The sequence below is a fragment of the Sceloporus undulatus genome, chromosome 1 (genome assembly GCF_019175285.1).
Source record: "Sceloporus undulatus isolate JIND9_A2432 ecotype Alabama chromosome 1, SceUnd_v1.1, whole genome shotgun sequence".
NCBI classification, from domain to species: Eukaryota; Metazoa; Chordata; class Lepidosauria; order Squamata; family Phrynosomatidae; genus Sceloporus; species Sceloporus undulatus.
This window is the reverse complement of record NC_056522.1, coordinates 233,565,115-233,588,229: the sequence shown is the minus strand read 5'-3', so window position 1 is coordinate 233,588,229 and position 23,115 is coordinate 233,565,115. Positions and strand designations below refer to the sequence as shown.

At 37.8% G+C, this 23,115-nt stretch overlaps 1 protein-coding gene across 2 annotated transcripts in view; it reads right to left on the bottom strand.

Moving 5' to 3' along the window:
* Window positions 1-7,867: 7,867 nt before the first annotated feature.
* ACTR3 (actin related protein 3) overlaps window positions 7,868-23,115 on the bottom strand; it is a 72,845-nt gene continuing 57,597 nt past the window's right edge. For both annotated transcript variants that reach the window (XM_042464356.1, XM_042464348.1), the window contains 6 exons: window positions 18,867-19,010; window positions 15,628-15,801; window positions 13,693-13,785; window positions 12,725-12,850; window positions 9,472-9,555; window positions 7,868-8,784 (listed from right to left, as the gene is read on the bottom strand). In XM_042464356.1, coding sequence (XP_042320290.1) covers window positions 8,689-8,784; window positions 9,472-9,555; window positions 12,725-12,850; window positions 13,693-13,785; window positions 15,628-15,801; window positions 18,867-19,010 — 717 coding nt within the window. In that variant the 3' untranslated portion in view covers window positions 7,868-8,688. The remainder of the gene's footprint in view (window positions 8,785-9,471; window positions 9,556-12,724; window positions 12,851-13,692; window positions 13,786-15,627; window positions 15,802-18,866; window positions 19,011-23,115) is intronic.

Genomic DNA, 23,115 nt, shown 5'->3' with positions numbered 1-23,115 from the left:
GAAAACGCTTGAACAATTAAGACAGCAAGGTTGGCAATGCAGTTGGTTTTTATAACATCAACTGAAATCTAGGCTTAAAGTAGATAAAAAAACTGGGACAACACGGAAAAACAAAATTAGAAGAAAACATATGGTTGGGAAAACCAGCTTTACCATCAAGACTGTACAAGAATTTATTGGAAATATATGCTGAAGAGTATTTAATAAAAGAACACATGATTAATTGGGCCCAAAATTATGGACACACATTTGAATTAAACCAGTGGGAAAAATCATGGTAAACAAGAATTAAATATTCGGCTAGTCTGGAGGTTAGAAAAAACTATTATAAAATCATTTTTAGATAGCATCTCTCACCGGACAGACTTAGCAGAATCTATAGGGCCAGGAATGGCAAATGTTGGTAATGCGAGCAGGAGAAAGACACTTTTTTTTTTCATTTATGGCCAGAGGTTATTGGAAGCAAATTCAAAAAACTGTAAATGAAATGCTAGGAATCAAATTAGCATTTAGGCCAGAAATATGGTTATTATGCATAATAGACAATGATACAGAAAAAATATACAATTTTTTTATATGATGACAACAGCCAGATTGGTATATGCTCAATACTAGAAACTGAATAAGGAGGTGCAGATACATGAATGGATAATAAAACTTTATGAGATGATAGAACTAGATTTATTTTCTAAAAAACTAAAGGAGGAAACAAGGGAAGACATGATTAAACAGGGACAATGGGGTAAAATAGCAACGATAATAATCTTAAATGAAGGCTAAAGAAAAGGAAATTAATCAAGGGGAAGGTGAAAGGTTAGTTAGATAAGCATTAAACAAGAAATAAGAGAAAATAATCAAAAATGTTAAGGAAAATGTAAGATCAGACAGACAAGATAAAGGTATTCTTCACAAGAAAGGGAAAGAAGGAAAAAAAGGGGACAAGGAAAAAATAATTAACAGTGTTAAAACTATTACAAAAAAGAAAGAAGGAAGCAGAAGGGTAGAAGAGATAGACAAAGAAGAAAGAAGAATACTTAAAGGGTGAAGAAAGAAATGCAAATAAAGGAATAAAGGGGTGAGAAGTGGTGTAGGGAGATCTTTGGAAAGAAGGCGCTTGATTAAATAATATCATGTAATATAAAGATATGATTTTTTTAATTTGGTAATTTTAGTTATGAACAGAATGAGGAAATTCATGTAAGAACAATGTATGTACAGTGGTACCTCGGGATACGAAATACCCAGGTTACGAAATTTCCGGGATACGAAAAAATCCCATAGGAAATAATTGTTCCAGGTTACGAATGTTTTTCGGGTTACGAAAAAATTTTTGGTGCTTTTTTCGGCTTTTTCGCACGGAATCGCGGCTTTTCCCCATTAGCGCCTATGGCATTTCGGCTTACGAAGGCTTTTCGGGTTACGAAAGCGGCCGCGGAACGAATTAATTTCGTAACCCGAGGGAGCAGTGTATGTTGTTGTATCTTTATTAAATAATTAAATAAAAAAGAAACTTTTGTTTGGAAGGACATAGTGGGACTGTTTGGAACACACACAATAGTCAGGGCAGTATCAGTGCAATTCACCCCAATGTGGGAAAGTAGACTAGACCAGGACTGAGTTTTTAAACACATCTGTTTCATGACAGTGCTATAATTATGATGGACAACTTGATTTAAATCCCAAGAAATTGTGATACCAAGGTATTTAAAGTCTGTGCGGTCTAAATATAGCCCAGTTATAGTCTGCCAAAGAAAATGTTGTTTTAAGGTTGTATTGCAACATAACATACTTAACTTATTAAATATATCTGAAGATCAACATATAAATCAAACAAATTAAGAATGGTGAAGTTGAAGGTTTTCATGGCCGGCATCCATTCTCTGAAGATGCCAGCCACAGCTGCTGGCGAAACGTCAGGAATAAACTCTTTTAGAACATGGCCAGATAGCCTGAAAAACCCACCAAAAATTAGGAATTCATTTGACTTCTTATATGACTTGCAAACATGTTCAAAACAGAACATTATCTGCATAAAGTGAGGCTTTGTGTGCTCATGTTCATTAATTATTGGGCCCACTATCTGAAGATTATCTCTAATTTGATTTACAGCTTCAATGGCTAGTGCAAAAAGTAATGGGGAAAGGGAATATCCTTGCTTTGTGCCCCACTTCAGACCAATAGGCACAGAATCTATTTTACTGATGTGGGTAAAAGCTTTGGAGTTCTTATAAGATTACTTAAGAGTTTGAAGAAAACTATTCCCAAAATCTGTTAACATGTAGAACCTTGATACCCCTAATTCCACCCAGTCAAACACTTTCAACACAATGAGTTAAATTTAAATGGCTTCTGGAAGTTAAGTATAAAACACCCGGAGGGCCAGTTTGTGAACCATTACTCTAGAAGTATAGATTGATCAGTATATGTTAAAATATTAACTCCCCCCAGCCACCAGTAGGTAAACTTTAATGCTTCTACTTCGGCTTAGAGAGGGATCAAAATATTCTCTGCATCCTTTTAGATAATTCCACTGTGACTGAGCAGAGCTTCCTGAGCATGTCATTTTGGCAGAAGAGTTGGCTGACATTTGCGCTTGCATGGTCTGAACCTATCTGATCTGCCCAATACACCTATGATAATTGTTCACAGGCAGGGAAGTCTTCAGTTTCACTTTGTTGCCATTGACAGCAACAAATTACTGGGGGTTATCTATAAGAATTAAAAATATGTCTCTAATTATGCAACCATCCCAGGTTTAATTATGTCATGTATGTTCAAGAAAAGAGAACCAGTGTGGTGTGGTGGTTTGGATATTGGACAAGGATCCTGGAAACAGGTTTCAAATCCCCAATCAGTCATGGAAACCCACTGGGTGACCTGTGGTAAGTTTCAGCCTTGGAGAGAGGCAAATCTGTCTGAACAAATCTTGCCAAGAAAACCCCATGATATTTCACCTTACAGTCCCCATAAGGTGGAAATACCTTGAAGGCACACAACAACAATGTTCAAGAATCATGCATGCACACATGTACACAGACAATTTTATATATATCAGTCAATGCAGCAGCAGAGTGGCTTAGATAACTGCATTAGGAAATTGGTCTGCTACATTAATCTGTCTGATGTCATAACTGACATGACACAGACCGAGTCCAAAGGACCCTCTTGTTCAAACTGCAGCCACATTTGCCTGTACAAGTCCAATTCGCTAATCCTCTTAGGCTAAAGATTAGAAGAAACTTAAAAACCTTTCAGTGTAAAAACAGATGAATCAGACATTCAGGTCATTAAAAATCCTCATTTAAGATCATAATGTGAACACATTAAGTAGAGTAAATCTGCAAATGTCCTTTGTTAAAGAAACATCCGCCATGTATCTTCATCAGTAAGTAACAACCTAACAAATGCATCTCAGACTGATAGAACCAATCAAAGTGTGGGTATTTACTTTTGAAGTGTCAAATGGCTCAATACTAGTCTACCTGAAGAAATGTCTTCTCCCATGCATTCCTGCTCTACCCAATTATATTTAGAAAATGTTTATCCAGGAGCCACACAGCTGGTGTGATGTGTAACTAGTGGAGAAAGAGACTATACAGTAGTCTGTGGAATGTTCTCCCAAGCGATACAGTGCGCCCTTGCTTTACGCGGGGATCCATTCCAGTCTCCCTGCGTAAAGCAAATACCGCCTATGCTCGAGCCCCATTTAAACGAATGGGGTTCACACACGCGGCAGCACGGCAATGCACACGCGCCACAGGCACACGCCCCATTAGTCCCTATGAGATGTGCCGCCCCTTCTCCCCGCACAGCTTTCAGCATATGCTGAAAGCCGCATAACGCAGGCGCACTGTATACGCCTGGTATCCTCATCAATAACATTTAGATGGCAGGTTACCAGTTTATTTGATTTATATCCTGTTTTTTCCCCAAAGCAACATTCAGCCTCCAGGAGTCATTTAGTTCTCACTTTTTATTTTTACTATTAAATTTTATTGCTAGCTCTTAAAATTCTAATGCTTGGACGTTGTAGTATTTGTTTATCTGCTTTGGTTATGGTTTGATAGTTTTGCATTTTGTATATTTGTAAACTCACCCACAGATATCTTCCACCAATGTACAAAGCTTTAAATAAACAAAGTCAGTGCTGAGAAAGAGAAGGGCTTAGAAGAAGAGCCCAGACTTCTTACTTTTTATGATAGCCTTCCAAACTAATAGTGATTGATATCCAGTAGAAGGGGCATATTTCTGGAAGATGTAGTAGAGTCTGAATTTTTGGATTTCATTGGCTCTTCCTAAGTAGTCTGACTGCTGAACAAAGTCATCTAGTAGAAAGACTAAGATTTTTAGGATATCATGAATGGAAATTTTGGGCATGTAATTCCAGTTGTCAGCTGCTCATATATAAAAACATGGCAAAATTATCTCTCGAAAAGTATAGTGTCAATTTTACTTGAGCTCACTCAAATCATCTGGATATTACTGAGTGCCAATATTGGAGAAATGGTAAGATATAAATAAATAGTAGTATTAGTAGCAGAAGTTACTATCTTGTAAGAAATGTGAAATGCCCACCCTACACTGGTGTTTGTTCACAAGTCAGATGTAGGACTAATTTCTTTTAGGATTCTTTGTAGACCCATTTCACACAGAAAATGCCAATGATAGGTTTGTCCAGTAAGGCACTGGCAAAAATCTCATATGGGTACAACAGTTGCTTCTTATTTCATTTATGTTAATGTTAACTGTTCTCTACACTAAAAGTGACAGAACAGGATCAAGACACTGGACATCTCCAGGTATCAAGACCATCAGTTTCTCTTTAGAGCCTGACATTTAGAAACTCTGAGTGAATGTTTGCACTTAATTTTCTATCAGCTGACAGCTTTGTGGAGAAAAGCAAAAAAAAAAAGCTTTTATTAAAGGCTGGATTAATTTTACATTTTGATGCATTAAACATGTTGTATTATGTGAGTAGTCTGACATTTAGCAGCTGCATGTAACATTTTATTACTTGCAGAATCGCCATTCATTTTTCTCCTGCAAAGCTGATTCCACTTTTCATACTTTATGATTGATATGTAGCACACAGGACTTTTACATCATTCTTTACTAAATCTCCATTTTACACAGAAGAATCACCCAATGTCCTTTGGAAACAGGGAAATATATTCATTACACTGAGAGAAAAAGCATTCTAACAGATATACTTTTGAATGTTTAACTGCGGCTATATTCTTTTTTTTAAAAATCCTCTAAAAAGAACCCTACTGGCTCCAGAATGGGAAATAATCCAAACTCTTTCCAGGCATTATGTTTTCATAGCATGCAAAAGAGTGGTGTGGGAGTGAATACAGTTACAGAACTCCATCAAAGCTGCCAAGATTATCCCTCACATGGAACTCTGTAACCATGTCCCCTTTTATCTGGTCTTCTGTAACACACAGGCATCCCAACCTCCTCTATGTACTTTAAAATACAATGCTTGAATAAGCTCCAGTCACTCTACAGATTATTTGAAAGTCAATGAAAACCTTGGCCTTTATTGTTGTACACTGAAGCCATGCAGGGCGAATAGGGTTAAATTATAAAGAATTGATTTTAGAGTTTCCACGTTAAATTTCTTATTTCCTGTGCATTTATTTAATTTGCATCCTGCTTTTCTTCAGTACCAGGATGCAAAGCATGCAACTGAACTTGTATTAATTCATATACCAGCCCATAATAATAATGGGTTCCTATAATAAAAGAGAGTAGCCAATGAGATGTAGTGATTTAAGCATTGGACTAGGACTCTGGAGACCAGGGTTCAATTCCCAGCCCTGTCATAAAACCCACTGGGTGACCTTGGGCAAGTCTCACTCGCTAAGTCTCAGAGGAAGGCAATGGTAAACATCCTCTGAAAAAATCTTGCCAAGAAAACCCCAATAGGTTCACCTTAGGGTCATCATAACAACTTGAAGGCAGAAACAACCTGAAGGCACACAACAACAATAATAACAGTTAAACACACTGACTGGAATTCTGCTGGTGATATAATCCAAGAAGAGGGTGATGGCAGGGAGACCATTGCCGGTGGAGCTTTATATTCCACTAGTACAATGCAGGATTTGATCTACTTGGATTATAACTAAAATTTTACTAGTTTTGCCTTTGTACGATGTAACAGATAATCACAAACCTGTTTCTTAGATACAACAGATAGATTTCTGCATGGTTCTCTCTGTATACAGAAAGAAAAAAAAATTGCTTGAAGCCTGATCCTACCCAGATATATCTGAAGAAGCTCCATAGAACAATGTGAGACCTATTTGTGAGAAAATAGTCATAGGCAGTGGTTTTAATTGTATTAAATCTTTTGAATCAGGCACTCTTCATTAGTGGACAAAGGACTGTCAATCCATGAAATATAACATAGATGCCCATGCTGTTTGGATGTAGAGTTATAGAGAATTGAACCCAAGGTAAAACTCAAGTGGTTGAATTTTGCAAAAATAGAACTACAAAATCATCCAGACCATTTTAGTGGATTATCACTGTAAATTACAGGATGACATCTCCTGGAACAATACTATGACAGGCCTAATAATTGGACCTAGAAGGAAACTAACAGCAGTAAACATTACATGGCAGCAGAGTAAAATCTATGGTAGTTAACTTTATGTCAGATAATTGGTCATTATTTATGCTTAGAATCACTCTTGACTAATTTTAAAGCAAAAACACTGCATGTGCTTGCTATAAATTCATATTTTAAACTACGTAGTTTTCTTTAAGAATCATTTAACTAAAGCACTAACTCATAGTAAGGCAGGAATCCTAGCTTAATGAACCCCATTCACACCAGCTATGCTCTTTCCTTTTCACAACTATGAAGACTAACCAGTAAGACAGATTTATGCAATGTTTGAATCTGAAATTGTTGTTCCATGTACCATAGCTAGTCAACATTTATAAACAAACAAGTCTTGTTTCAAAACTTGTTTGCACTTCTGGCTTGTGTTTGGGTGCCCTTACCCATAATCATGAATTAAAATGTCACACAAAGCTATCATATGGGTGCTTTAACAGTTTTATAAGGTTTTTTAAATTTTAAAGTTGAACATGTAATATCTAACTTTTTGAAGTTGTTTAATTGTTTTTAAAGCCTGTATTTTTAATATTTTGGACTGTTTTAAATTTTGTTAGCTGACTTGAGTCCAAGTACCGGGAGCAAGATGGGATATTAATAAATCACCATCATCATCACTCTCTTGGCTTGTTTAGCTGCGATTCACATCATGGTTTTAGGCTACAATTTCTGCTCATCATTATGCATGGCTACTATAAAATTTCAACCATGTTAAAAATTTAAGTTAAGTTAAAAGCAGTCAACTTCTTTAAAAAAAAAATCTGCCTTGGATACACAGAGTTCTACCTTGGTTACAGGATAAACTTTTCTTCTCCTAAAGCATTAAGGTGGCAATTAGGCAGTGCAGCTATCTTTATTCTACAAGAAGCTAGTGTAAACATTTTAATCATAATATTTATGTATTTAGTCTTACCACACCACATACATACTAGATAAATAATGAACACAGATTTCACCCACTGAACCTGCAGGGTCTTGTCTGTAGTATGAGATCCTCAAAATGTGATAGTTTTTCTTAACAAAATATATAATGGAAAAGTGCATTGATTGGAAATTATGTTTCTAAAACTGTACTTGAATGGGTAACCAAAATCACACAGCCACCACTTACAAATTTATGTTAAAACATGTACATCCTTCTTATGTCTCAGATGTTATCAATTACTGCCATTGCAGATTGGAAAAATCTTCACAAATGATCAAGGATCAACAAGACTGAAAGGCCCCACACAAACATGAAAAAGAATTTTTGTGCCTTTATTGGAATGGTGGAATACACCCGTTTTGATAATTGGAGTATTTGTTTTTAATTAGAAATGACACTACAGAACTGCAATACTGGTCCAACAGTCTTGTCTTTACTTTTTTTTTTCCAAAGCAAGAAATAGAATGAAAATGCACCGAGTAATCAGAAAGCACTAGCAGGCATCAGTTAATCCAAGATACTAGCTCCTTAGTTCCAAAGCACTTGCCAAGTTGCACTGTGTGTGGAACCCAAGTTTAAGATTGGTCATAATTGAAATTACTAGAGTGTCACATGATTAATCTTCATGTGGGCATAATTGTTTTTAATTTACCTCAGATTGGTCACTGGTATTTTTCTTGTCAAATATTACATTCCTTTAATTCACTGATATTTTTCTCAATGTATAAAAAAGTATGAAATATAAACAAGCTCTCGCATTGTACACATCAGAGTACAACTGAAGAATTATAGAGCTGACTATCTACACACCATCAAATCCCATCAAATCTTGGATATTCCATTAATGTACAAAATATCAGGGCACATAAAGAACAAAAACCCACTTCTTTTGTTTTGTTTACGCACAGGTTCAAATATTCAATCAAAAGAAAAAAAAACACTTTGAATCATTTTGGCTTCCCACTACATCTGCATGTTGAGACACTTATTAAAATATTCCTGTTTAATTGTGTTTGGTCTTTTTTCTTCTTATTTTCAAGTCACATTTTGTTATCTTAATACCAGTCATCCAGACAAACAAGTATTGAGAAAGACCATCTCCCTGCCTCGCCAGATCTGATTCTTCCACGATTTAAGACATAACTCCAAAAACTGGGTTGTGACGACAGATGCTAGGACCAATTTCTTCATAATCTTTTTTGGTGTGGCATACTTGGTAGAACTCAGGCTGGAAAAGAAAAAAGAAAAGGGAGGAAATGAGACATTGAAATATTTTTGTTTCTTTACTTTGATAAACCTGTAACATAGTGGAGAAATAGGCAATTAGCTGATTTAAGTAATTCAGTCTTGGCTTTGTGCTTGTGCTATTATTACATAAGAGACGACAGTTTTGCCCATAAAAATGATAAATATTTGAAATATTTTATACAACAGATGAGCAGTAGGTGAAAAAGTTATTTTTCTATGTGTTTAGACTCCTAGATTCCACCTATGGAAAGTCTCACAACAAGCAGGAAAATATGAAGGACACTTTCTAACCTAGCATTAAGGATGGCTTCAAGTTGTGTCTTACTCATGATAGAAATGTGATTTCAGCACTCTGCATACCTCCAACTGACTGATGGAACCTACAGTGCATATGGAGAGGGAGGGCAGGAAGATAAATGTGGCTGCATTCTCAACACAATATTGTATTTTTCTCTCTAATTAGGACTGCCCAAGTCCTAATTCTGGCTCCTATAAAAGGTTGGGCTGCAATCTTATGGCCTTGTTGCAGGGAGTAATCCCTAATGATCTAAAAAAAAAACTTGTGAGAAGATGCATTATGAGTGAAAGGTGAAAAAATAATAATAATAGTTTGTGTTTGTTTTTAAAAGAGCTCTATTCAAATTTCCTCTTTTTTTCATCAACTTACTGTGGAAGCCAACATGGATCCTCCAAACCAGACAGCGTATCTTTGCATATGGTGTGTTATAACTTGTACATCAATAGGCTTAGGCTACAATGGAAAACAAAATCAGTGAAAAGTTATTAGTTCTGCCCATTACAGAAATATTATTTAAGATAGTATGTGTGGACATCATATTACTATTAATATATTACACCTTATTACAGATTACTAATATATAATATGTATGCATTAATTATGTAAATCCATGATTTAAGCCCTACAACGTCTCAAGAATTAAGCATAAAGAATTGCTTAAAAATATAAAATATGCCAAAAATGTCTTAATACAGACAGACACTTGTAAATTGTTTCCAATAAAGATCAGGTTTAGTCACTTTAAACTATCACACCAAAATGTGTGCCTTTAAAAAAGAAAGATAGAACAACAGGAAGATGTGCTTAGTCACAATGAAAAAAAGTACTATTACCATGAATAAAGAGGAACAAGATTTGTTACTGAAGTCAAAAACTAAGTATCAATTTTTATTCCTACTTTCATAAATGCTAAACGTTGAGTAAATTCACTGGAGAAAATGATTTATATATGCACTTTCAGCACAGCAAAACACATGTTTTGTACAGAAAAGGTCCCATATTTCTACCAGGATCTTCATCTCTATCTAAACAGTATCAAGTAGCAAGTAATGAGAGTGACCTTTACCTGAAACTTGAAACATTGTGGCCAGTGAAAGTAGGTGATACTGAGGTGGATACATGAAATAGTCTGACTTGATAAAAAGCAACTTCCTATATTCATACTTTTAAATACTTCTGTTTGTTAATACAAGAGTTAATAGTCCCTTCTCACAAAAAACACAGTGAAGTCCAAAGTAAAAGATACAGAAGTAACCTAACAATAATTAATCTCTACATTACTGACTCCATCTTTTTAATGCTGTAATAAAACTCCTCAGACTCCCTAGATTTTTCATAGCCCTCTCTATTTTTAACATTCACTGTGACTCAGAGCACAGCACAGCATACAGTAGTTGAAGTAACAGCAAAAGACTGTGCCCAACTAAAGCCAGTAGTCACTCACAGAAAAATGAAATCTGTGATAATAAAAATAACATTTTAAACAAGAAAAGTTTCCAAGATTTTACAAGCAGGCCAGAAATAAATCCTTACTGCCTCACAAAACATCTTAGTTAGCAAACTAGCAAATTATCCTTGTTATCCATTTATTGTGACAAATCTAAAAAATCATCTGTGATCAGTTTTAATAATGTTGCTTAAAAATAAGAATTGCAAACACATTTGAGAGAATAAGTCACTCTTCATACATTTATCAAATAACTTTTGCACAATACTTAATTCTAAATGAAAATAAAAGGTATGAAGTTATTTGCTTTGAGTGTCAATGTTGCCAGAATTGGCCGTCAATGAAACTGGATGACTTTACCTCAGAAAGTAGAAGAGCAGCAGTAAGCAGAAAGATCCCCCACTCTTTACACAACTCAGTGGGCCACCTGTTACCACAAATGACTATGGCGCAAAACAGAGCGCCAAAAAGAGGTGCCAGGGAGGTGCCTCTCCTAGCTCCGCAGTAGCGCTGCAGCAACCAAACTGTGCAATGCTGCTGCGCAGCAAGAAAGGAGCGCACGGAAGCAGCTCCCTTTCGTGGCGTACTTGCACCACGCCAAAACACCAGTGACGGCGCAATGACGTGCCAGCAGCTCAGCCCCGTTTGGATGCTGTGCTGCTCACATGTCCTCACTGCAAGCACCATCTAAATGGTTCCGCACAGCTGCGGCATGCCCATGACGTGCTAGGGTTGCGGGGCGTGTGCACGGCCCACCCCCGAGCAACCCTAGCACGTCATGGGCGCCCCGCAAAGGGCCTGTCTGTACAGGGCCTATGTTTGCTCTGTGGTGTCAATATCTGCCCATCATGAAATGGCTGATCCTTGTCTTGTTCTCAGTTATGCACATCTTGATGGTGACCACATTAAGTACATTCCTGCTGTGGCAAATGGGCAGTGTCACTCTCTTGGGGGGAGGGGTGTAGCTGGCCCCCAATCTCATTCTATGGAAGGGCCCCTGAACAGCAAGACAATGGAGTACTCTTGAATGTTTTCCTGTTGCTATGTTATGTACCATGGCCAGAAAGTATCTTGTACACTCTAAGCCTTATTCTGAGATGTCTTCACTATGGGCAAAGTACTATGGAAGAAGTGCTCATGAAGAGCAGTGACACTGGAAGTCTTCATCGGACTTCACCTGAAGTACAGTGCACCCGTGTCATGTGCGGACGCACCATACGCGGCTTTTAGCATATGCTGAAAGCCATGAGAGAACCCACGGAAGCATGCAGGGTGGCGCGTCCCATTAAGAGAAATGGGGCGCACACCCATGCACCATCGCCACGCCGCCACCCCATGCACGAGCTCCATTATTTTAAATGGGGCTCGAGCATACAGGGTTTTTTTTACGTGGGGGGGGGGGTCTGGAACGGATCCCCCACATAAAAAAAGGGCACACTGTACTTCATTCATTATCAGGACCTTTCAGAATGAGAGCTAGTCATGGATGAGATAGTCTATTTGTGGTTACTGTTTGCATCAACAGAAAAAACAAAAAAAGAAGGAAGAAGACAGGGCCATTGTCCTTGCATTGTTCCTGTTATGTTCCTTTGTTGAAGGAAAAAGAAGAGTGAATGAGGAAGCCGTTCAAGTTACTTAGAAAAGGTAGTTATTATATAATTTAAGCCTCTTCTCACTTGGGTCTACATAGCTTTCTCAACAGGTGAAAAGTAGCACTGTTCTAAACTACAGAGGTTAAGGACAGCTTGTAAGTTCACATAGCTTGTTGAGACTAAGAAAACATAAGACCAAAGTGTCTGTTAAAAATGAAATGGAAAGAACAGCTGAAAGATAAAAAGGAGTACAGAGTACTGTGGACCAAATGGACAATTACCAGCACCAATGGTTTCTAAGCAGCAAGTCCCCATTACTCAAATATATCTTGCCTCTACATTACCAGGAAAGGATACTTCTGCCTCAACCCTGCTGTTGATTTCAAGAATCCAAAGAGGAGGAGGAATACTCTCTGTACTATATAAAAGAAACTTTCACCAGAATGGAAAAGAAAAGTAGATTCATGCTTTCTATGAGTCAATAAATACTAAACTTCATCAATGGATTCCACTGCAAATAGCTCTATAAACCAAGGCACATGGCCCATTCACACAAGTAAAACGTATTATAAGAGAAACAAACCTTCAGTCTTCCACCACTCAGTTCCTCACTGAGCTTCAGTCTAGCATCAACAGTCCTTTTGAGGTCTCGTTGCAAACGACGACCAAAGTCCCTGAACATTGTCGAGCCTCCAGAAAGAACAATATTCTGAAATGAGTTGCACAATGTTAAATTATTTAAACATGGAAGATCAGATTACCAGTTTCTGAAGGAGAACTGAAGACAACTGAAATAAAGTGACAAAGAGGTTGGGGAAAAGCAATTTGATTGTTTGTGTCCACTTCAAATGGTCTAAATAGTGTATTTTAAAAATTAGGGATGCATGGGCATGCTAGCAGCTACAATTTTTGATTCATAGCTACTAGCATGCCCAAGCATCCCTAATTTTTAAAATATACTCTTTGGACCATTTGAAGTGGACATGAACAATCAAAATGCTTTTTAAGAATTTAAGAAGCTCAAGAAAGAAAATCTAGCCCACAAATTAATAACATTTAGTATTTCCACCAACCCGTAAAATTATTTAATGAGTTTATTCTGAGCGAAAGCAATGTACAAAAAACACCAAAGTTTAAAATTGTGCTACAGAATAAGATGGAGCAGAGGTGCCTTTGCACCAACAGGGAGGAAAGAGTTCCACATCAAAGTGACACATCCACTTCCACAGTCTCCAGTAGACCTGCAGAAAGGCCTAGAGATATAAATTTATGTCCACTTATGTTCCTTCCCTCAGAATAGGCTCATACAGAACATTTCAGAAATAGGCTTGGTCTGTTTCCCTCTCTCCTGTGAAAACTCCAGATCAGGACCAGTATTTATAGCAGGCTTGCACTGTATTTTTTCCTACTCAAGAAGGATTTTTAAAAGGAAATTTTTAAAACTTTATTTCTCCATTCTATGAAATATATCAGTGTCTGTACAGACAAGCAAACCTACCTTAAAACAACTCTATAGAGTAGTTTATACACAATTTCTCTAACAGTACTAACCTTATATAGTGGACGTCTAACATCAATGGGACAGTTCTGAATAACTTCGTCTACTACTTCTGAGATAGGCTGTGTGAAATCTGGATTAGCAAACTAAAAACAAAAGTGGTTGTCAGTACAAAACAGATGGAATTCATCTAATTTTCCTATAAGATGTTTAAACATGCAGAGACCCTCATCTAATTGTAGCATCCACATTTATGTTGATCTATAGGGGCAAGTGTAAATTATTCCCAAATTCTAAAAAACAACAACAAACAAACAAACAAAATTCAAAATCTATGAGGTTTAACTGGTACAAGAAATTTATCTAAGAACTGCATGAGAAATACCACACAAAAAGGAATACTAATTCAACTTAATAGAAATGTGAACTCTAAAATCATTTTAACTGAAAATTAGTATTTATTCTGAAGATTCATCTTTTCACCCTTATCTCTTCCTCATAACCCCCTGTGGTCTTTCCCACAGAGAAATTTGGTTTACAATCTTAAATTGTGTTCAGGTGTCAACTGTCTGTTTATGATCTTCTGTAAAGCATAATTACTATCAGGACTGTAAAACTTTTCATCACATATTTTGGGAGAGTATACACATATACTACATCCCCCTTTATTGTATTCCCATCCTTTTTCCATTGAGCTTGTTTTTTACCTTTCGCTACAAATGGTAGGTGAATAGTAATCTTGGAATACTGCCAGCTCCCTGCACCCCACAGCCCAGGTTATCAGCTTGATAATGGTAAATGGGGTACCACTGGCTATGGGGATTTAACAAAGAACAGCCAACGATTACAAGCAGCCCAAGAGCCACAGATTGTGCTCTTCTGATATGTAGCATGGCTAGTATGCTAGAATAAAATATAAAACAATAAAAATATCCTTAATAAAAAAATTGAAAGGGTAAAAATCAAGCTAGAGCCAGCATGGTGTAGTGGTTTGATCACTAAAGTATAAGTCTGGTGACCAGAATTCAAGTCCCTGCTCAGCCATGGAAACTCACTGGGTAACCTGGGACAAACTGCAGTCTCTCTGCCTCAAAGGAAGAAAAAGGAAAAGACAAAGCAGTTCTGAACAAATCTTGCCAAGAATAGTCCATGATAGGGTCACTGTAAATTGGAAATGACCTGAAGGCACACAACAGCAACAACAAAAACCAAGCACATCCATTCAAATGGCATCTGCCAGTGGAGCACATTCCCACTCCCTTCTGAATGGGTTATACTTCCAAACTGACTTCAGAGGCTTGGGGAATAGATGACAGGGCATGTGGCCGGAATACAAGAAGTATTTTGTACAAGCAGACGCCTCTCACAGAACACTCAGTATAGCCGTAGAAAACAGGGATTGAGGAGGATCCAAACCATCTAAATTACTTCCCTTTCCCACTCTGCCTGCTGCTAGCATTATTGTCCTGAACAATTCAGAAACCACCCACACATTTCAGATGCTGAGAACTGAATCAAGCAGTTCAGTTCAGTATGGGAAAAAATGGGAGAGAGAAACATTTCCTTCCCATAGCTCACAACAAAACCAAGTAGGTAATACCTAATTTGAAACGTTAAACCAGAAACCTTTACAGAAAGCATGCTATGCAGATTTTCTCACTGTTCTCCTTTCAGTATTATTTGGGCAGGGGGATGCCTTAAGAATTAGCAATCCTATCAAATTTTGCCCACATCTGCAAAGAGAGGAAGAAAATAAGAAGGAATAATAATTCTTTTTAATTATAATTTTATAATTTTTAATTATAAAGATGCTGACACTCAATTCCAGCATCAAAGTTTAAAATCAAAATCACAAGCTCATGTGTCTTACACTCTGAAAGATTTTGTTTTACATCATACTAAATGGGGAGTAAGCCTGACCCAACACAGTGAGAAACTATGCACAGAATTAAGCTTCCAGTTTCTCTGTATAATCTGCAACAATTTACCTCAGGATGAAAGAAGATCTCTGGTCCCAAGAATCTCTCATACCCAACATCGATAGTAAATTCTTTCTTTGAGATTGCATTGATTCCAGTATATTGTTTAATCCACTTGGTACCATCTGCATCATACTTGTTAAATTCTTTTACTAAATCAGGGCACACATAACTAAAGCGTTCCTGTAAATTAAGCATAGCCAACAGTTACAAAAGACACTCAAAATTTCTTAAAATTTTATATTTCATTGTAAATGCAACAGGAATAAAAACTTCTTTGAAAGTAAGAGTTCAAGAAAGGTAGAAATGAAAATGCCTCAATATTGTTGAGCCTGGACAAGCTATGTTTATATAATTAGCAGTAGGTGCTAGCACAGACTCATTTTTATGCACCACCAGAGAAAAATTCTAGTGTCCTGAAATGTTTCAGGATTTTTTTCAACCAGAGATGTGGAAACCACATGCTCAAACCTACTGTTGCCATAGTAACACTGTACAATCATATACTTCAAGAATTTAAAATCTGTCAATAATAACAGGTTTGCTCTTGGAAAAAATGCACAAAGAACCTCAAGAAAAGTAATTATGCCTTTTCATTATGCAGAATCAAGAAAGAGCCTTTTTAGCACTACAGTGTTTTTCCCTAAAGAGAAAAGAAATTGGGAGATATCTAGCAATTTGTTAACATGAAGTAAACACTGCAATATTATTTTATATATTTATTTCCCCTGTCTTTCCATAAAACATGCCCAAGGTGTCTGATAATAAATTTCACAACTAAAAATAATACAAATCTATCTAAAAATCAAATGAGAACAATATAAAAATAGGAACCAGATAAAGTATTACTAAATTAAAAGTCAGGTTATTTCACAGGACAGCAGAGACAGCAAATCAGCTCTAAAGCCCAAACTTCAGTTTAATTTTGGTTTTGCATTCCAACGGAAGGCTATCAATGGTTTTGCATTCCAATGGAAGGCTATCTCTTGGTAGTAGCTGTCCAGATTTGGGCTGAAGAGTTTGCTAACGTCTCTATTCAGTTCTGGTGCAATAGCATGGTGGTAGTTCAGGGGTCAATCAGATGTCCTTAATGTCGGACAGGTTTATGGTTTTGGTTAGGGATTTTGTTTTGCAGTGCTTAAAGTTCAATGTGCTGTTTACAGCCCTTCATGTTGCTGGCATGAATAATGAGATAGCTGATGCTCTTTCCCACCAACAGCTTCAGGGACCGCTTCAGAAAACTGGCCCCGGAGGTAGATGTTTGACCAGTTGAAATGCTTGTGGGCCTGTGAATCTTGGAAGGGTGAGGTTATCCATGCCATAGCTCTCTCATTAGCCCTAGTACTCAGAATAGGTATAAACAAAGTTTGAGAGGTTTAGGTCAGCAGTGCGACTTGCACCAGCATAGTCTATTCCATGTTGATTATGTTCTCTGCTTCTGCATTCATTTGAGAGGGGGGGGGAGTCTTGCTCTACAATCCATAATAAACTGTCAGCTGTAGGTTTTGCAGCTAAGGCTCAAGACAGGATGGATGGTTTCAGGGTATGAAAGGCTTTGGAAGGATGGACAAGGGAGTGCTGCAAAGTGGGAGACAAGAGAGTGCCTTTATCACCAGAGATTCTTAAGAGCCAGTGGCCACTTTTTGTTCTAGTTCTTATGAGGTGGCACTGTTTCATGAGGCCACTTTAACAGGACTCTTCACGTTAGTGGACTGGCTGTAGCTTCCAAAAGAAATAGGTCCACCCATTCTCTGCCTTTTAGCACTTTCACCTTGACAAGCTGATGAGCTACCATCAGGATTCAGGCCTCCAAAACTGATGAGAGAGATAAGGAACAGGAAGTGGTACTGGGACGCTGTTTGGACCCATCATTATGCCCTGTGTGCATACTGCAAGCATACATCCAAGTACAGGGGGGGGGATACTCTTTTGCCATGTTGATCCCACTCACCTCCTCACAAAAAAGCCACTCTGATAGCCTTTAGGGCTGAAGGGTGGGGTATAAATACCATAAATAAATAAATAAATCATCAGTTTTGGTCAATTACTTCCAAGGCCTTGCATAGTTTGGGTTTGAAAGATGTCACTTTTGGCACACTCCTTTCGTATAGTGGCAAGCTTCAACCACCACTGTAATGGGCATGTGCCCACAAGGCATTCAACACATTGGGTGGAGGAGGTCAGCTGTGTTCCAGAGATATGCACATTCCTTACAGGTATGAAAGTGCTTCATCTAATGTGTTTTTTCTTTAGTTTCCATATATTTTTCACTGAGACACTGCACCTGATCTGCGGCCATAGCACGATCCCAGAGCAGCTTGGTTCGGGCAAGACTTGCCTCAGTTGACTTGCATGGTAAGCTGGGGTGGTTTGCTCTCACTGTTTTATGGGGAGCATAGCCTCCCTCTGATATGGTGCTCATCCACCTTGGCGGAATCAATTTAGGACTGCTGTAGGGCAAAATACTGCTTTGTCAGGGTTTGCTTAATTTTCAAGTTACCATGGACACATGGCCTGGGATGTTATTTGGTTGGCTATTCTTCCCCACCAAGTTGGATAGGGTTAGGGAGACTAGACAGCTTGACCTTTCCCACAGACAATGCACTGGGTAGAGGTTTGGGGCATATTCTCTTTCATCTGGACATTATTTTCCAACAGACTGAGCTCTACAGACCTAATGGGATCCAATTATCAGATGAAGGCAATTTGATATTGCTGGGAAATCTTCAAAAGGGGGATAAGAGCCGCTCTGGCCAGCCTAGTGTGAGAACAGGACTAAGCAGACACTTGTTCCTTGTCTGTGGTAGAAAGCAGGCACTCCATTGGGCACAGGACCAGGGGTGTTGTGAAGGACCCAGGTGTTGTGAAGGACCAGGAGTGTTGTGAAAGACTCTTGGGGCTGATAAGGGGGTTATTCTTTCTTATAAAATCATGGGGCTTGGGAGGAAGCCCTCCATATTTGGCTTTCCAAGAATGACAGTCCAAAATAGTCACCCATGTCTTTGGATAGGGAGGTGTCATAGGTGGACATTTGGGCTTGCCTTAGCCACATCAGGTTGCTCCCCCCCCCTTTTTGTTTGTTCAACTTCTTAAATATTTAAATAGGTTTAAATTTCGATAAAAATGCTCTTGTTTAACCCAACTTATACACATTTTCAGCTGAAGGCAAAAAAATAAATTAAAAAAGATATCTAGTAATATATTTATTTACATTATTAATAAAATATCCATTTACTTTTTAAAATTACCTTCACTGCTTTAGCAGTTTCCAATGATTGTTCAGGAGGGATTCCTACTTCTCGCTCTCTTAGCAACTGCTGAATAAAGTAAGTTATATCTCGTCCTGCAATTGGAATATGTTTGATACAGCTGCCGATCACATAACCTTCAGCCTGACAGTGAAAGAAATACCTTCAATGAACTTCATCTCAAAGGTTAACTTAAATCTTCAGCCAGTACAACATATCCTTAAAAACTGATGCATTGTGATTTAGAGGATATCTGAACACTAAATTAGTACAGATCACATAAAGGTCCCATGTTACCTTCCCACTACTCCATGCCTTCCAGACAATTTACTCATATGGGACTATATCTAAGTTTTCAACAAATGATGTATCATGTTACCATTAAGCTCAACAATAAAACAGCCAATTTCCCCCAATTCCCCCATTGGACTGAATACTGAGGCTTTAAAATCAATGTTATAAAGATAGCTCTGCACCAGTATTACCAATATAGAAGCCAAACTGAACAGTGTTCTAGAGGGAGATGCAAAAGATACTCCAAAAGACACACTCATAAAATACTTCACAATAGCCTGTTACAGACAGCCAAAATAAAGCTGCTTCGAGTCACAGTGGAGGTATGGTGTTTCAATGATGCATGCGTCCTAAGAGTCCAGAAGACAAAAGCCACGTTCCAGTCCTTAGGGCTGGAGCGTGGCTTTGGTGCGACTTCTGGACTCTTAGGATGCATGCATTGAAACACCATACCTCCACTGTGACTCGAAGCAGCTTTATTTGGCTGTCTGTAACAGGCCAATGATATACTGTATAGTGCATCTTTTCATCCTAAAACCTTGTTATTACTGTAGTTAAACTAGGTCAGGGAACATGTGGAAATTTTCATTTTTCAAGTACTAATATACAGTGGTACCCCGGGATACGAATTGATCGCGTTACGAAATTTCCGGATACGAAAAAATAGATAGGAAAAAACGTTCCGGGTTACGATGTTTTTTTCGGGTTACGAATTTTTTTTTTCGGCGCGAAATTCAAACGCAAAGCGCGGCTAGCGGCTTTCCAGCGCTAGCCGCTAGCCTTTTCGGGTTGCGAAATTACTCGGGTTACGAACGGAGCCGCGGAACAAATTAATTTCGTAACCCGAGGGACTACTGTAGTTAATAAATTTCAAAGTACATGCAAATTTTTATAGCCAAGGGGGGGGGAGGAGTAGCATTTTCCATATTAATATTTCAACAACAAGACACATTGTAGAGATATAGTGACAAGAACACTGAAGGAACACTATTTAAACCCACATTAGATATCTTTCTAGAGAGCTAAAATAGATGTACTAAATGATGACAAAATGCAGTTCATCAATACAGTACACTTATGAAAACTTGAAAAGTATTTCCATAACGAATCTGTAAGAAATGGGTAACATTAACCTGAACAGTTATGGTGCCATTCAACAGTTATGGTATTATGCTCATACTTTTTATAAGAAAATACTGTCTGAATAATATTACAGAGAAAATTCATTACACTTCCTGTGTACCTTGAAGAAAATGCTACAAAGCCTCATTCATATCAATTCTTCTGAAAAACCAGACAAAGGTTTCAAGAGAGAAACAAATAAGGCCCACATGTAAAACTGTGAATCAACACAATAATCAACTCCCTTTTGGAAAGAGGTTGCGCTATCCTTCCCTAAAAATGTACAAAATCCATGTTTCAGATACCAGCCAGCATATGGGAAGATCATTTTGCTAGGCTATATGGAAATACTGAGGAATCACACATAGGACAATGTTTAGAAGCTACCACTCTGCCCCTCTGGCCCCAGTTTCACATTCAGAAATCAAAAGCTTGATAAGCCAACTTAAACCTGCAAAAGCCCCGGTGCAGACCTATTACATGTGAGTTACTTAAAAACAATCTAAATTGGTGGGTTCCTTGTTATCCACTCTTTTACGGTTATTTGATAGATCAGGGAGAATTCCATCTGATTGGGGTCTTGCAACCATAGTTCCAATATATAAAAAGGGAAAGAAATGACCCTGCAAATTTTAGACCTATTAGTCTCCTAGCCAGATCAGTAAACTGTATGCAAAACATTTGCAAGATAAATTAATGGACTGGCTGGAAACAGAGGGGATCCTGAAGGAGAACAGGCTGGGTTTAGGGCTGGAAGGTCAATATAGATCAGCCTTGGTGTTGCAACATCTAGTTGAGAAATACTCTAGCAAAGGGCAACCACTGTACGTAGCATTTATAGACTTTAAATCGGCATTTGACACTGTTTTCTAGAGTCAGACTGTGGGATAAATTAATGAACAGCACGATGATAAACGCTTCTTCTACTGCTATTAAATTGCATGAAAATAACCGCCTGAGGGTTAGATGCAGTCATCAAGGACATGTACCAAAGAAGTTCAAGTCCAGAATGGATAAGACAGGGTGTGTGTTTGGCACCAATTTGTTTAATTATTATATAAATTTTTTAATTCCATTTATGAACAAACCTTATTACCACCCCCCAAGATACAAACAGACACGTTAATAGTATTATATGCCGATGAGGCAGCGATCTTATCCTTGACCCCAATTGGTCTAAAAAGAGCTTTAAAAGTCCTTAGCTACTATTGTATGGAAGAAAATCTAACTATAAATTACACCAAAACAAAATCCTTTCTTTTACCAAACACCCAAAAATGAGAAAATGGAGGCTAGGAGAGCAAACATTGACCAGGTCAAACTTTTTAAATACTTAGGAATTGTGTTTCAATCCACAGGGAGCAGAAGAGCTCACCTAGACTATGTCACCCGAAATGCCCAAAGGGTCGACTAATACCATCCAAGGTTCTTCTTCACTAGGGAGCCAGTTTATTCCAGCTGCAATTAAACTCTTTCTGGCTAAAGTAAAACCACAATTACTTTTTGGAGTACAAATAGGACCCTATAAAGATCCTACCCCCATTAGAACAAATTCAATCCAAGTTTCTAAGGAAAATATTTCAAGTAACTTGGCAGCACCAATGCAGTTATTAGAAGGAAGCGGGAGTTAGTAAGCTGGAGACAAGTATGTGGTTTAATATTCTCACATACTGGCCAAACTGAATAAAATCCAGGAGGGTTGATTAATTTGTCCTGGCTGATTCATATAAATCCTCTTGGGAAATAGAAATAAATAAGAAACTGGAGCACTTTAGGTTTCTCTAGAGATGTTATTTTGAGCCTAAATCTAGATACTGCAAAATTGACCACAAACAAAGATTGTTGGATATTGAAGGCCAGCTGGAGACGCTGCCTTTCCTAAATATATTATAGCCAAACAAATTCGGGTACAAATCACCCGCAGTGTATCTGTCCCAAATTACTCTCTAATTAGGAGAGCTTTCTCCTTGGCCCGGTTTAATGCTTTACCTACAGCAGTACTGGAAGGGAGGTTTTAAAGTGCCTTATAAATTCCGTCTTTGCCATGGGTACGGGCGCAATTGAAACTACGAACATGTTGTTTTATATGGTCAGTTCTACAAAAGAAACCCGCCCCAGTTGATTGCCCCCTCTTGAGAAAATACCCTGGCCACTCTGATGCTTTTTATTAGCAATCTATTAAACAGTCAAGATACCCGAAGTGATATTAAGGTAGCAAAGTTTTGTTAATTATATGCAAACTCCGATCGCAAATGGTAAATGGGAAATAATAGATTTAAGTCTGTTAATTTGCTAGATTGAAACACCCAGGAAAAGAATTCGGAAGGTTTCTGAAGCTCGGCCTTGGATTTGCCTGAGCTAAATGATTGTTAACCAAGATGGGGAACATAATATTCAGACCTTGGCTAACTCATCGCACTAACAAGATTGCTATTTATGTTTTATGTCTTAAAACCAATATGTACTAAAGACATAATATTAATCCAAGAGTACTGGAAAACTAACGATTTAATCGGTGTGAGCTGATGCCTTAGGGGAATTCTAGGAGAGATGGTGATTAGCACCAGATCTGCCTGAATTAATTGAAAGACAAGGATTTATTATGATTTTAAATGACTGCAAAGGGTGCATGGCCCATTATAAACTGTGTTCAGAAACCCACAATTTCTACGGCAATTTCTGTAACTATGTGGTTGTTAGTTAAATTCTGTGACTATTGGTCAATGACCGAATAAATTTTACTACTACCAACAATAATCAGTATCAAAAAATGAAATATTAAGCAGGTTATATAACCTTTTGCAAGCTTCTAATGTCTCGAATAATCCATTCT